Raw genomic sequence first — 14,518 nt, 5'->3', positions numbered from 1 at the left:
ATGTGATTTTTCTGCTTCTAATCCAATAAAACATTTATCATTTTGCCTTGTAATTGTGTCTTTAATTTCTGTTTTATAGTCCCTGTTTGACTTCTGTTTTTATTCATACATAACATTTTCTTTTTCATATATATCTGTAAGTATTTTTGTTAATTACTGCAATGCATCATCAGATTTAAAAAGTGTATGTTATCTTAATTTCATCTGCTGATTTTTCTAAAAGCAGTTAAACAAAATAAATAAATCTAAACCAAAGCAGTAGATATGCATTTATTATGCAACATACAGGTCATACAACACAAGCACATTGCTGGTGTTTAACAGCAACATTTACACATAATATTGTAAACAAGATGTCCAATATTCCTTTATGTTTTCATAACTCAGGTACAAATAAATCAAAAGGCATTAATATACCTTTTGTGGTGAAATTGCCACTTTGCTTACATGTTTCATACCCGGTAAATGTGGTATGTGGATGAATGCATCTGTACACATCTAAAATGACCATTTCTCAGTCCTAGCCTCCACTGATTTGACCAAGTCTTTTCCAATGACCTGGAAGTCCTCCAAAATTGCTTCAACATTTGGAATGGTGTTTGCTTCTTCACCGTTCACCTGCACACTCCGCGCAGACAACTGTGACGTCTGTGATGAGCGATCAAGGAGAAAGTAGGGCATAAGGTCAGTGATGGATGATGAAATGTGAGGGAAATGAGGAGAGTAGATGGACAAATGTAAAACAAAACTAAAGAATTACCTTGAAGGACGCTGGGATGAAAGCCTTAGGCTTCCACACAACTGCGATCACTGTTCCACCATAAGGGTCGCAGAAGAAGAGGGCTAGGTCTCCAAAAGCCTCCTAAAAATAAATAAAGTTTGGTGATGCAGGAAACAAGGAGACAAAAATACAACTCTTTGTTGAACTGTTGGGCTAATTGGATTCTTTTTCCAAAGCAAAAATACACATCTTTCTAAGGACAGCTTTATAAAACCTTATAGGTATGTTTGTTAGGTTTACCTATTTGACTAAATATCTAATTTTACATGTATTAGAGCATCGGTTCCCAACCTGGGGTCCTGGCAAATCTATTCTGTAGGGATTTTATCAGTAAAAATGAAGTTTTAAAGTTGGTGTTCTCACATCCAACTATCTCATAATGTATGTGCATAGGGCATCAAACTGTCACATTAATAATAAATAATCCCGCACACTACTCTTGACCGGCATCACCAATTTAGGGCAACATCCTGGAGGAGAAATTGTTTGATAACACACTCGACAAAGGTTCAGAAGGACTGAAACGTTGTGACGAGCAAGAGTAGTGTGCAGGATTTTTCTTTTTAAGCAATGAAAACTTTTAAAATGTATGTTCATTTTTTCAGCCATGTATACATTTTTTTCAATTGGGTGCTTGGGGGTCCCAGCTTATACAAGTACAGGGGGCTCCAAGGAAAAGAGGTTGGGAACCACTGTTTAAGAAGATTCATGTGGCAGGAGTCCTTTCATGCCAACAGTGGAGAGAGAAATGTGCATAGGAGTGCATGTAAAACAATGAAAATGTTCAATTTACCATTTAACATCACAAAAGATCAGGCCTGTAAGTGAAGCTTCATGTCACCTTGTATTTCTCTTGCCTGTGATTAAGGTTTATTTTAGCCTGAACGGTCCAGCTGCAGTTCGCTTGTGTAAATCCTGCTACACAACTTCTCTCACATCCTGTGACAACAAGGTGCTGTTTAAAAACCACACCCTTCTATTCAAACATTTCTAAAACACAAGACTCACTCTCAGCTCTGCCAGGAAGAGGGACACAGGGTTGTAATCGATGACGGGCAGGAACCCCCCAGATGAGGACACGGTGCCAGTCATGATGCCCCTACTGAAGGTGACAGTGGGAGGGTCTACTGCATGGCTGAGAAGGGGAACCTGCTTTGGGTTCAGGTGAATCAGCACATCATAGGCCTCTAAAGGAGGTCGCATTACCACCTACACCAAACACAGATAAGTGCATCACAAGGCTGAAATTTAAATCACGTTTTTTCACAAAGCAGACTGTTTATGAAGGAACAGAGTGGTTAGTTAACTAGCTTTGCAATGCTTTGTACACACCCTGACATCTTGTATCTGGCTGCCATCCATCAGCTGATGTTCCAATACCTTCAGACTCTCTGCAGCCACCATCACAATGCGCTGGAGCATCTGATGACACATAAACAAAATGTAACATTTGATGGTTCAACATGGTAAAATAAGTTATTCTAAAGCATTAACACTCAAACCATCCAACGTTGTGACCCTTCATCTAATACTTGGACCTTTGTTTTTGTAGTTAGCTATTAATACTTGTGAAACACCATTGACACAGAGCAATTTAAATTGCTTAACAGAATTAAAAACAGAACATTATGAACATTGATAAGATTAAAAAAGTGATAGATTTCGCTGAAACAAGACATTAAACTATCCACAATAGAGAAAACATATGTGGCAATTATGAACAAGTTTTTCTGTGTCTGGTTTACACGTATAATATTTGATTCTTGTGATGTTTTAAGATTGTAATTGGCGGACTCTGTAACAGTCTTTATGTGGCTGTTGTAAAATATAGGTGTGGGTCCATAATTACACCAAGCTTTCTTATTTTTAGAGAAACATTGACTTGTATTTTTCAGTGTTGCAGAATTGCATGCTTTTAAATGGCTCAACTACAAACCTCGGGTATCTTAAATAAATCATGATGTTTTATTTAGGATATCGTCTTGTATGAAATTCAATTACAGAACAACTATTAAGCATGCTGAATGTTGTAGTGGAAGAACCTTCTTTATTTGTTAGTTTGATAACGCAACATAAAAACTTGCAGTCCACAAACTAATTAACTTAAATGTATATCTGTTATTTACTTATCTTGAGTCTGTCGAGGGAAAGTGAATATGACTTTTTCCTATTAATAAGTTTTCCTTTATTCCATTTATTTCAATATTTTGACCACATGATGGACAAGCTTTCCTATTGGTACATCAGTAATCAAAGGAAATGTATAATGACTTTCAAACTAGCTTGAAATCACCGTCTGATTAAGTTAAAAATCATGATAGTATGCAGCGCTAGATGACACTATCATTTTAAGATCGTCCTTAAAATGATTCACTCTAGCACAATCTGCTCCCTAGTGGTCAGTCAGGGGAATTGATCAGACTACCAACACAGTTAGCCGTAACATCCACTCTGTTATTTGTTTTGACACACACTCTCTCTCTCTCACTTCTGGAAGTCATTTAGGCAGGCGGGCGAATTTAACAAAAAATAGAAGAAGGATATTTTCAGACCTTTTGAAACCAAACATAAAGAAAAGGTCAAATAAAAATCACTCTGAATATCACAATGAAAAGTATCATGCACATGATGAATAAACATGCTGAATGAAGCTCACAACAACGTGTCTATGAGGACGTCACAGAGCACAACATTTCCTGCTTATAAAGCAGGATGCTTGGGAGAAGCTCAGTGTTCATGTTGGGTTTGTTGGGGGAGAAAGGCGGTCCAGCACAGGAAGCTTATCTGGGTCAACTACGCACCATGGGCAGCTGGTTTGTGTATCTTTTCTGTGCATTGATGTGTGCCACAGGACTCTTCTACAGCTACGGTCACGTCCAGACAGAGGAATACAGACCAAAACATTTACCTTATTTCTCCACAACAGAGGACGGCAATGAGAAGCAACTGGTGAGCTACACCTGACTGTCTCTGAAAATCATTAATGTTTTCTTTTCAGGAACTTTGGAAAGTTATTGATATTATCATTGATGTAAATATTCATGCCTGATGGAAACTCTCCAGAATGCTGACTGTTTTATATGTTCTCATGGTATTTTAATGTTTATTAAATCAATACAATTTGTGTCATTCCAGATTAATGATTTACATGAAGTTTTGGAGAGACTTCAGAACAATCAAATTCCAGCTCTAAGAAAAAAACATGGCTTTTTGCCTATGGTAAGAAAAGCAACACATCAGACCACCTTTCATTAATCTATAAACAACCCATTAATAGTAACATTTTTAATATTTATGACGACATTATGTTCATTTGTGAACATAAGATAATCATTATCTTACATGTATCTCAAATTCTTTCAGTGTGATCCAGGGGACCAATGTGCACTAAGAAAAGGCTCCAGGATCGGAAAACTATGTGACTGCTCCTTGCCGAGAACATGCAACTCCTTTCTACACCGCTGTTTGTGATTCTGTACGTTTCTGTGTTTCTGTAATATGTCTAACAAAAATAATTGCATAAACTTGTTATCTATTTGATTGTGTATTTTTGAAGTTATTGTGTAATTTGTTCCTCTGTCTTACTAAATTGTAATATTTAATCATGTTGAATTTTTTAATAAGGGCCAATATATTACATGTGTTGTTGTGCAAGCTGTGTCCTTGTGTATTTGTGTCTACTGACCTGTACACTAGGTGCTCTCTTGGTCCACAAAGATAGTTTTTTATCTTTAGGCGTAGCTAAAAACATGACAGGCAAAGACTCCCTGGAGGCCATGAAGTCATTCTTGATCTCTGTGTAGTCGGTGGCTACACGTGATGGAGAGAGAAACAACAATCAAACCTGGTGTTGACCCAAGGATGGATATGAGCAGGATGTCAAAGTATGTCGGGTGTGTAAATAGAAGGAGGTCAGAAGCGATTTGTTTGTGGGACACAGAAGTGTGTGTGTGTGTGTGTGTGTGTGTGTGTGTGTGTGTGTGTGAGAGAGAAAGAGTGCTTGCCTGTGAGCTGGTTGTTTAGGTTGACAACCAGCGGGTTGTTCCTCCAGTCAAAGGAAGAGAGCAGATGAAGGAAGCGAAGGAAGCCGACCTGAGGAGAACTGAGGACAACAGAGAAATTTATTCACATGACCTACTGAACGAACAATGAAAAAAAAGAAGAAAAAAGAATCCCTAAACATGACAGATTATTAATAACTAGATGTGAAAGTTACCCAGGAGGCGTAAAGGGTGCAGGCTGCAGGAAAAGTGACGCCACCAGCAGGTCTGCAGTATCCTCTGTCAGATCTTCACTGAAGAGCTGAGCACCAAGCCAACGTTTGGCCAGACGACACACTGCCCCAAAGCATGGGTTATGCTGCTGGAGCCTACCGACAACAAAAAACAGAAACAAAAGATGTATCCAAAAAGTTAAGAAAACTGAGAAACAGGGAAGGAAAAGAAGGTGAGGACTTCAAATAAAAACAACTGTTATATGTTTTCGAAATAATAACAAGCGAGGTTAATAAAGGGAAACAATGGGAACCCTACAATCCTGCCTATTTATACAAACACACACAAATACTACTTGGTGCCATTGATTTATTTTACCCATGCAAAGTGCTGGTTAGTAGAGGCTTGTGAATGGTGGCCATCTCTAGAGCCTGAGCCTCTTCGTTGTCTCTCACAACCAGCAGCCCCTCTGGATTCACACTACTCCTCAGCACCTGAGGCTCCCGATGGTATGCTACATGGATGCGGAACACCAAGCCGTCCTGAACACACAAACAAACAAAGGGAAGTAAAAGAGCATTTATGAAAGGGAATCACAGCTAACTGCGCTTACAAATTGAGTTGTACCATCAACATGCACGACATGCACACAAACTTATATACGCACCTTCCAGACATCCAGGTGTGTTGGGCAGGGCCTGCATGTGTAATTATGGTACTTCTTGAGTAACTCGCCCATACTGATGTGAAAGGCAGCTCGGATGTGGCGGATGGCCAGGTGGTCGTGTGGCCACTTTCCACTTCCCTCCATGTGACAAATCACTGCAAGAACAGGGTTTCAAATGTGGTTTTTACTGGATTAAAGAAGAGTTTACTTCTTAAATAATTGCTTATGGATAAAACATACCTGTGATCGGAGTGATATAAGTAGGGCAGGGTTTTCCTTCCTTTGGCACCAATGATCTACAAGACTTTTCTTGGTCAAAGAAGGAATAATCCAACTTCAGTGGCACAGGGGGGAAGACCTGTAAGACACAGCTGAAATGTTACAAGGCCAAATTCTCAACTTACAAATGTCACCCTTACTGAGATTATCAATAACTTAACTTTAATAACCCTGATTGACTACGGTGATGTTCATATATGCATGCCCTGGAGTTGAATTACAGTTGTATAACATTTCAAAAAAATGTTTTTTTAAATGACTTTCATTTACTAAAAACACTGAACTCTACATTAATGAGAGCAGTTCCCTGGTTAGAACAAGATGCTTCACCTGTGTGTATCTAAGTGCAGGGTGGGCTCCTTGCACTGCTGTGATGGAGAGAGGCAGACCCTCCAGTCCCCACAGTTTTCTACTGAGGTCATCGTAGGACTTAACCACCAGCAAACTCTCCTCCTCACCAGTACTTGGCACCTAAAGAGCAAAACATATATTGCACATATTAATTTAACCTTCATTTAAATAAAGAATCGCCAAAGGAACGCAATTTACAAGAATGTTAAAAGTACTTTTAAAGCAGAACAAATGCCGACACAAAAAAGACTTCGATACAATGGTAATCTTGTTTTGAGTTGACCAATGATTCATTGAGTTTGAATGTGGTTTGTAAATGGCTCTAAAACAAAAAGGTTTCTTTCCAAAATTGGGTGTTTGCGCTAATTCAAGAACACAGAACAAATCTTACAAAATTCAAGAGAATAAATAATGAGGATAGAAGCAGGTTAAACAACAGCAACGCTTTTATTCGTTGCACACAAACAACGGTACATTATTTTCAATAACTCTTAACTGTACATTTTTGAGATACATTTTGCCTATCCTAAATAAATAAATAAATAAATAAAACAGCAGAGATTTTGCATTTACCTTATTTCCCGTTTTGATGACGTCATCCACCATCGCCCCCACATACCGCACACAGGATTCGGGGATATCTGCATGTCTTAATAGATAAGAAACATATAGTCTTTTTTGAAAACGAGGCTCCTAGAAAGTCATATCCACACTCACTTATTCGACTCTTTTTAGAGCACAAATTTAAATGTCACGGGTCACAATTTGCTCTGTAATGACCGACAAACCCATTTTTTTGGAGATGACATCAGCCAGCATGCCAACGTAAAAAAAAAACATTTGGATCCGACATCCGCCTGCGGCACAAAACATGAAGCGATCAGGGAGGAGATGGAGCTCTGTGTGGGACTGCTTTGAACAAGAGGGGAACTTTGTCCGCTGCGTAAAATGTGACGCTACACTGAAGTACTGCGGCGGAGCCACCAGCTCCATGATAAACCACATGAGTAGGTACCATCCGACCCTAACGCCACCTGACGGAGACGAGAAACCCGTGATCTGCGGCGTCCAGAGCATCGACGATGAGAGCGCGGCGAACTCGGACATCACGCAGGTGTCCGTCGTGTCCCCCGGCGTTAACATGACAAGCAGCCAGCCCGAGCGGGACTACTATGGCGAGAGGAAGCGCCTGAAGCGGAGCTCGGTTTGGGACATTTTCATCAAAGTGGACGATGAGGTTCACTGCACGGTGTGCGACACAAAGCTCAAATACAAGAGCAGCACCACCAGCATGATGTACCACATCAAAAATAAACACCCGGACTCTGTGCCTAATGATGGCGTGTCAGTGGCAACACATGCAGAGGTAACAGAGCTCATCTCCAGGATGATAGAGAAGGACCTGCTGCCAGTCAGTGTCGTCACCGGGGATGGTTTTCGAGAGCTACTTGCATACACCGTTCATAACTATAAGATGCCATCTGCTGGAGATATTACACGCCTCATAGAAGGCCATTTCCACGAGAAGGTGGAGGAGCTTGTGGGGCAGCTGGGCCGAGTGGAGAGAGTGGCTCTCACTGCTGATGTTTGGACAGCCCTTCCGTTCCATGTCTACATTACAGTTTCCTGTTCATTCATAACAGAAGAGTGGCAGGGGCGGTCAGCTGTGCTGCAAACGCACAAATTACCACCGGGCAGCCACCATACTGCAGACAAAGTCACAGAGAGGCTTCTTGAAGTCGTGCAGAACTGGGGTCTTGCCGGAAAAGTGACCGCATGTGTTCATAACAACACGGACGACGCTTTGTCAGCACACGCGTGTACCCGTGTCACCTGGGACTACGCCAATTGCTTCGCCACTACTCTGCAGCTCGCAGTCAACGACGGGCTGAGTGAGGATCTAGTCCACATCGTTGTTGCAGCGGGGAAACTAGTCAAGCATTTCAGTCACAACCTGGTGGCAGGTGAGGCCTTGGCGCAGAAGCAGGTTCAGATGTGTCTGCCTCAACACAAACTCGTCCGCTCGAACAAAGCTAGATGGGACACAATTTGCGATATGTTCGAGCGGTTACTGGAGCAGCGGTGGGCAATCAAAGCCGTGCTCTCTGATCGAATGATCACCAACAGACAGGAAGCGCGGGCTCTTGAGATCGGAGATGATTGTTGGCAAATTATTGAGAATTTCACACCCGTGCTTGCGACACTGAAATGGGCAACTACAGTCATATCTGCCGAAACAGAAGTATCGATTTCAAATATCTACCCGATCACATTCAGCCTCACTCAGACTCACCTTGTGCCCAAAGAGAATGATGTTGAACAAGTCTCAGAGTTCAAGCTGAAAGTCCAGAAGTCGCTTAGAACTTACATGGAGGTATGCTGACTATCATTTTGTGCTTTGAAATACATTTGTAAATTGCTAAAATGGTGCAAATAATGACAAACAATTTGCATTCACTTTGCATAATTCTTTATCAGTATCATTTATCTTAATCGTTCACAGGTTGACTCTAATGACCTCGCCTCCAAACCAGCTCTGATTGCCTCCATTCTGGACCCTCGTCACAAACACCTCAGCTTCCTAACACCGGCAGGAAGACTGGCTGCAAAGGTTAAACTGCATGAGCTGGTTTCAAAACAAGATGTGATCACTTCAACTGTGAGCACAAAGGATGAGCAGCAGGAGACCCCGGTTACACCTGATATCAGTCGAGTCCCTTTGCCCTCACAAATGAGAAGTGACACCAAAAACACCATGATGTTGCTCCTGGGAGACAACTACAGCTCCTCCTATGCCACAGACTCCGAGGCTCAGGTGGATTACTACCTGAGAGACATTGCTCCCTCATTGGACATAAACCCTCTTGACTGGTGGAGGGTTAATGGGCCAAGATTCCCAAAACTGGCCACTCTGGCCAGACACTACTTGTGCATACCTGGTGTATCGCTGCCGTCGTTGTTGTCTGAGGCTGGACAGACTTTTGCCACAATGCGTACAAGACTGAGTCCGGACCAAATTGACATGATGATCTTTGTGAACAGAAATCTGTAACTTATTGACCCTTTTGTGATGGAGGAAGGCCGGGCTGTAAGTTCAGCGAGAACTCTCCTGTTGATCTGTTGTTCAAAGTGGTTGTGATGCTGCAGTTATATACTGTACATCATCACACCTAAATGTATTTCACAACATTGAAACCCAGTGATTTTACCCATTACCACAAGTGATCAACGGCTGACACTGCTGGATCCTGACAGTAGGCAGTGAGCCTGTAGTTAAACCATATTAACAACATCTGATCAAACGTACATATACCTCAAATACTTAGCATTTAACATCAAACATGTGGCAGACATAAATGTCAAGTGAATGTTTATCAGGCCTTTGATACAAATGTTTGACCTTTACACTGGTATATGTGTTACGTTAATTGGAATAGATAATAAAAGATAGAAACCAGGATGATAAAAAACTGAATTGGAAAAATCCCTGGTGTATTCTTTGTTACCGTTATAGTATGCTATATGACATGTATACATGGGTACTAGAATAATATATTTTGTATAATTACATTAGGTCGGTTCTCACTGTCCAAACTAGCTACTGTATAAGTACTAGTATTAAAATGATAGAGTATTCTATTCCGACATAAAATACATACAGTTGCAGCAGATGTGTGATGATCTGTCTGGGGACCAGTTGTTTTTGACACATGCTCTCTCCCTCCCACAGGACGGCCTCAGTGATGGCACCATCCTGGAAACGACGCAGCTCGGAGCGAGAGCCCCACAGCTGACGAAACTCAGCCGCCTGGCAGGAGAACACCGTCGTTATTTATTATAAGTCATAACACAAGCTTGATGGTAAATACATGGACAAGAAAGCAAGTCTACAAAATGTACATGTACTAACCCTAACCCTATAACGTAAAGTGAGGGAATTGTCGATTCTGCATGTCACAAAAAAAAGGGCTTTCTGAAAGTTCAAATGGTGGCCATACAAGAAATATAAATGAGTTGTATTCATAATGCTGCATTATTTATTTTTAAGTCCCAAAAAGATGTTACAACCATATTTAAAAGATTAAAAATACAAAACACAAGCAGCAAAATGAATTGTCTTGTGTCTCCTCTCTTTAGAAGCCCTCTCTGAATATTATACTTAAAGGTTCTATATGTAACTTTTTACATGTATAAATCGTTTTTTATTGCACATTAATAAGCGAACGGTTAACTGATGTGAAAAAGTAGATGTTCACTGTCTATCTGTGTTGCCTGTATACATTTTTTCCCCGGGTCATATTTTCCGCGAAAGCTCCAGGAAGTGACATTTTATGCACGTTCTCAACGTCCTCCTCACTCCGCTCCGCTTACAGAGATCAACAGTACAAACTCATCACACACTCATCACACACTCCCGCTACAGCCAGAGGCCGCCTTCCACACACTTCTATCCGCCCTAGGAGCTCTCAAAGGCGGACAAACTCATCCACGCTCTCGCTCTCAGTCAGAGCCTGCCGAGACTGTCGTTTGTAGGATGGAGAATGACTCCAATATGGAATCTTTTAGTACAAATAAACGACTGGCCTCAAGCACAACACAGACTCCTTCACATGTGTATGACCACTTACCTCCTCTGTAAACATATCCAGTGTTTCACGGCCGATGATGATGCTCGTTTGTGTATGTACGAGCACGCGAGAGTCAAGTTGAATGACCCTGTAGTAACTTCAACCCAATAGAACCATAAGACACATGCACAGCAATGAGAAGGTAGGGTTTACCTTGGGACTGTCTGCAGGGGGTCCTCTCTCCAGGACAGAGACTGCCATATCCGGTTTTAAGAGCAAGCCGAAGGAGAGTGGAGGCTGAGCTTTGTGTTTTGGGGCTTCACTCTCCACAGACCACTGTTATAAAAAAGAAGTTCAACAAACTCAGTGATTTAAAGATTCAAATAATGATTTACATGAGTGTTTTCTGTCTTTTTTTACTCCTTTGTTAAATTCCAGTTGAACACTGAAACTTCAGCGTCCACGTTCTAACAGTTTAGCAATCCTGACATGGTTAGCTGTGATTCATGAATGCCAGTCTTTCACACCTCTGGATCAGGAGACAGGGAGTGGGTGAGGAGCTGAATCCTTTGGCCCAGTCCTCGCTCAAGCAGTGACAGAATGAAAGGGAGCGCGGTGTGGACATAGTTTCCACTGTGGTCCATCAGCTCACTGAGGAGATTCAGTTTCTTACAGCTGGACTGGAGCTTCACCAGCTCACATAACCTGAGAGAGAGAGAGAGAGAGAGAAGAAAACATTACAAGTACTGACAGGATGAGGATGTCAGGTTGAACAGAGTATAAAAGCTAATAAATAGAGCCTTACTGGAACACATGGTCACTTGTCCTTATCATGGGTTTCGGGGTCATGAGGAGGCTGTGGAACCCATCCACTGTTGGGTTGTCCCAGAACTGCATCGACACTGATGCTTCATGTTGCAGCTGAGGAGCGGTAGGAAAATTGTTGAAACCTGTTTTTAAATCTCAGGGGTACAAAATGATTTTGGTAAAACACTCAGAGTATTTACCTGTTTGTAGGTACAAGCGGTCATGTCAGCACACAGGTTGAGATGCCCGGAGGGGTCAACAAACACGACCTGGAAAGCACGGTGGAACTCTGACAGAGACGGCTGCAAGAATAAGAGAAAAAAAATTAAAAGACAGATTGGACTATGAAAATTAATTTAGAAGGTACATGCACAGATTCATCATTTCAAATGTGAGCCAGACCACTTACAGCAGTGGAGTCAGGATCTTTTGCTAGACTGATTCCATTCCCTGTCAGGTCTGTTGATGCTAAAAATTAGAAGAAAAAAAAGGAGTTTGAGGTGTCAGCTTTTTAAAACATTAATAAGTCGTGCATAACTCCACAATCTCGATTTACCCTGAATTTAAATATAAATATAGATATCTTAATGTTGTTAAAATGTTCTCACCCAGAAAGTTCAAGCTGTTTCTAAGCAGCTGATAGGCTGTCATGCTGTTACTGATTCTGTGAGTGGTTAGCAGATAACTCAACAGCATTGAAGCCAGGAAGCCATTCAAACCACCAGTGCCCTAAAAGACATGGAGCAACACAAAGGTAGGTGAAGATGAGCAGTGTCAGCAGACTGAGAAATGAATACAATGTAAAAACAAGGAAGCAAGCTATATGCCAAAAGTAAAAGAGTAAATGTAACCCTCCAACCAACCTGGTCGAGCTCTCTTTGACGAAGCCACACTTTGAGTAAAGCCACCCCTTCAGCAAAAGCTGAGCACTGGGAGCTGATAGCCGAGAGGAATTGAAGGTGGGCCCTTGGAAGTAAATCTCCCAGAACAGAGCTGTTGTAATGTGGCGTGGGAGGTTCGCTGCTATCTGCAACCAACAATTAAGAAAGAAATTGATCCTCCTGATAGTGATAGTTAATTTAAACTGTTGCTGAAAAAGTTGAGGAAAATGAATAATACCAGAAAGGATGGTCTTCAATCCGGTGTACCACTCTGTCCGGATATTATTCCTCTGGGGATGGAAACGACTGGGCTTGAAGAACCCCGGAGGAGGAAGGGCATGAACACGTACACTGAAGCTGGTGGTGTTTGTATCTAAAAGATGGGACAACAAAACAATTCTAATAACCAAAAAAAATGACAGCTAAACATGCGCTTGCACAGAAGATGATTTGCGGGAAAACCCATATAACAAACACTTAACCCAGTATTATTTAAAGATGTTAGTTCTTCCTGAAATATGCTGTAACTAAAATGCCACAAACCTGGAGTGGCCAGCAGCAGAACTGGACGCAGTCGATTACCATGGAGACATGAATAACGCATGGTCCCAATGTCAGAGGAAGACATGAGGTGCTGGGCCAGACCTGCAAGGTAGAGAGCTCTTTTCCGGGGATACCTCTGGTTAATGATGTCTTTGGGATGCAGGACCTCCTAATAATGAAGACATGAGAAAATCAATGTCTCTTATTATCTGAATTCGGTTTTGTAATGTTGCGTTAAAAAAGCATTAAGATATTATGAGACCACAGCAAATTGCTCTCAAGGCTTTAATTGATGAAGATGAAAGGGACAGGTCACTTACAGCCGGGATAGTAACAGCTAGGTCCACCACAATGCGAGGTTTGGTGCAGGTACCCAGGGGGTAGCTGCCAATCAGATCAATAGAAGCAGGAGGTACCATGTGGAACTTTCCCTTTGATGTTTTGGGCACCAGGAGGAACGGGACATTAACTGCATCAGACAGCCATGAAAGGTCATCAACCTGAGCACATAGAGAGATTGAGTTACAGGTGTGTGTGTGTTTGTGGAGAGCTGAAAGAATGGAACAGAGCCTCTAAAGGGGATCACCAAGATTTCCGTACAGTTTAAGCACTACATACCTCAACATCTGCTAACTTTGGCACGGTCTGAAGCATCTTAGTGACGGTCTGAACGAAGGAGTCTATTTGCTGTTTCCTGCGGTCACTCAGGGAGACCTCTTTCAGCAGCTCTTCCATCTGATATTGGTGACAGATTGTAGACATTAACAAAGGGGTTGCGAGATGTGTGTTATGTCTACTCCTTCCTTTCATGTTCGGTTCAGATGTCTCACCTGCATCTTGAGCAGACTGCAGTGAAACAGGCTCTCTGTTTCTTTCAGCTGGTTGAGCTCCTCTGCCGTAGGAGGTCTGTACAGATCACTTCGTGACATCTTCACCGGATGATAGACCACCTCCTCACCTTCAGGCTCCACGGGCTTGCTCCTTTTGGCTTTAACGGGAGCCTCATTGGAGGAGTCTGACGGAATCATCTGTGTAACAACAACAAAGATAGTTGAAGTAGCTGCATCGTTGTGTAATCCTTAAACACGTTTAGAATTACTACAACGAGACCAGAATTAGGGTGACAACATCATGATTTAAAAAAATGTGTCTAATTAATCCCACTTGTTGTTTAAATGTAGGCAAAGCCATCAAGCAACAAACGTGTAGCAGTAGTAGCCTACATCTGCATTGGGTATTAGTTGTGAAAAATAGTGTTTTATGAGTCTTACCTCTGCTGGGTCTTTAATAAATGACTGTTTCTTTTCCATGTCTGGTCTGCTTTCAATGAGACGATAATTCCGACCTTTTTAAAAAAAAAAAAAATAGTTCAACACTGCTTTCCCTTCATTGCGCTCTCACATGTGCAAAGGGTCAACATAACGTGC

At 41.7% G+C, this 14,518-nt stretch overlaps 3 protein-coding genes across 3 annotated transcripts; 2 read left to right on the top strand and 1 right to left on the bottom strand.

The window, feature by feature from the left end:
* Positions 1-256: 256 nt before the first annotated feature.
* On the bottom strand, positions 257-14,518 carry nol6 (nucleolar protein 6 (RNA-associated)). The gene is made up of 26 exons (XM_061037937.1): positions 14,363-14,518; positions 13,922-14,119; positions 13,710-13,826; positions 13,412-13,591; positions 13,092-13,260; positions 12,787-12,921; positions 12,531-12,694; positions 12,276-12,396; positions 12,077-12,135; positions 11,868-11,969; positions 11,666-11,781; positions 11,388-11,565; positions 11,074-11,196; positions 9,952-10,100; positions 6,866-6,941; positions 6,272-6,412; positions 5,903-6,020; positions 5,663-5,817; positions 5,374-5,537; positions 4,998-5,150; positions 4,786-4,883; positions 4,467-4,591; positions 2,114-2,203; positions 1,790-1,990; positions 761-862; positions 257-648 (listed from the first exon to the last, which is right to left on the bottom strand). Exons 1-26 carry the CDS (start codon positions 14,399-14,401, stop codon positions 499-501), a joined length of 3,423 nt encoding a protein of 1,140 aa, XP_060893920.1. The 5' UTR covers positions 14,402-14,518; the 3' UTR covers positions 257-498.
* LOC132974114 (cocaine- and amphetamine-regulated transcript protein-like) lies at positions 2,725-4,319 on the top strand. The gene is made up of 3 exons (XM_061037939.1): positions 2,725-3,730; positions 3,917-4,000; positions 4,145-4,319. Exons 1-3 carry the CDS (start codon positions 3,494-3,496, stop codon positions 4,250-4,252), a joined length of 429 nt encoding a protein of 142 aa, XP_060893922.1. The 5' UTR covers positions 2,725-3,493; the 3' UTR covers positions 4,253-4,319.
* On the top strand, positions 7,123-10,157 carry LOC132974113 (E3 SUMO-protein ligase ZBED1-like). The gene is made up of 3 exons (XM_061037938.1): positions 7,123-8,666; positions 8,796-9,380; positions 10,023-10,157. The coding sequence occupies exons 1-2, from the start codon at positions 7,164-7,166 to the stop codon at positions 9,342-9,344; spliced, it is 2,052 nt and encodes a 683-aa protein (XP_060893921.1). The 5' UTR covers positions 7,123-7,163; the 3' UTR covers positions 9,345-9,380; positions 10,023-10,157.

Source organism: Labrus mixtus, chromosome 5, assembly GCF_963584025.1.
Source record: "Labrus mixtus chromosome 5, fLabMix1.1, whole genome shotgun sequence".
Taxonomy (NCBI): domain Eukaryota; kingdom Metazoa; phylum Chordata; class Actinopteri; order Labriformes; family Labridae; genus Labrus; species Labrus mixtus.
Note: the sequence above shows the minus strand (reverse complement) of the source record. Positions and strands in the feature narration are given on the sequence as shown.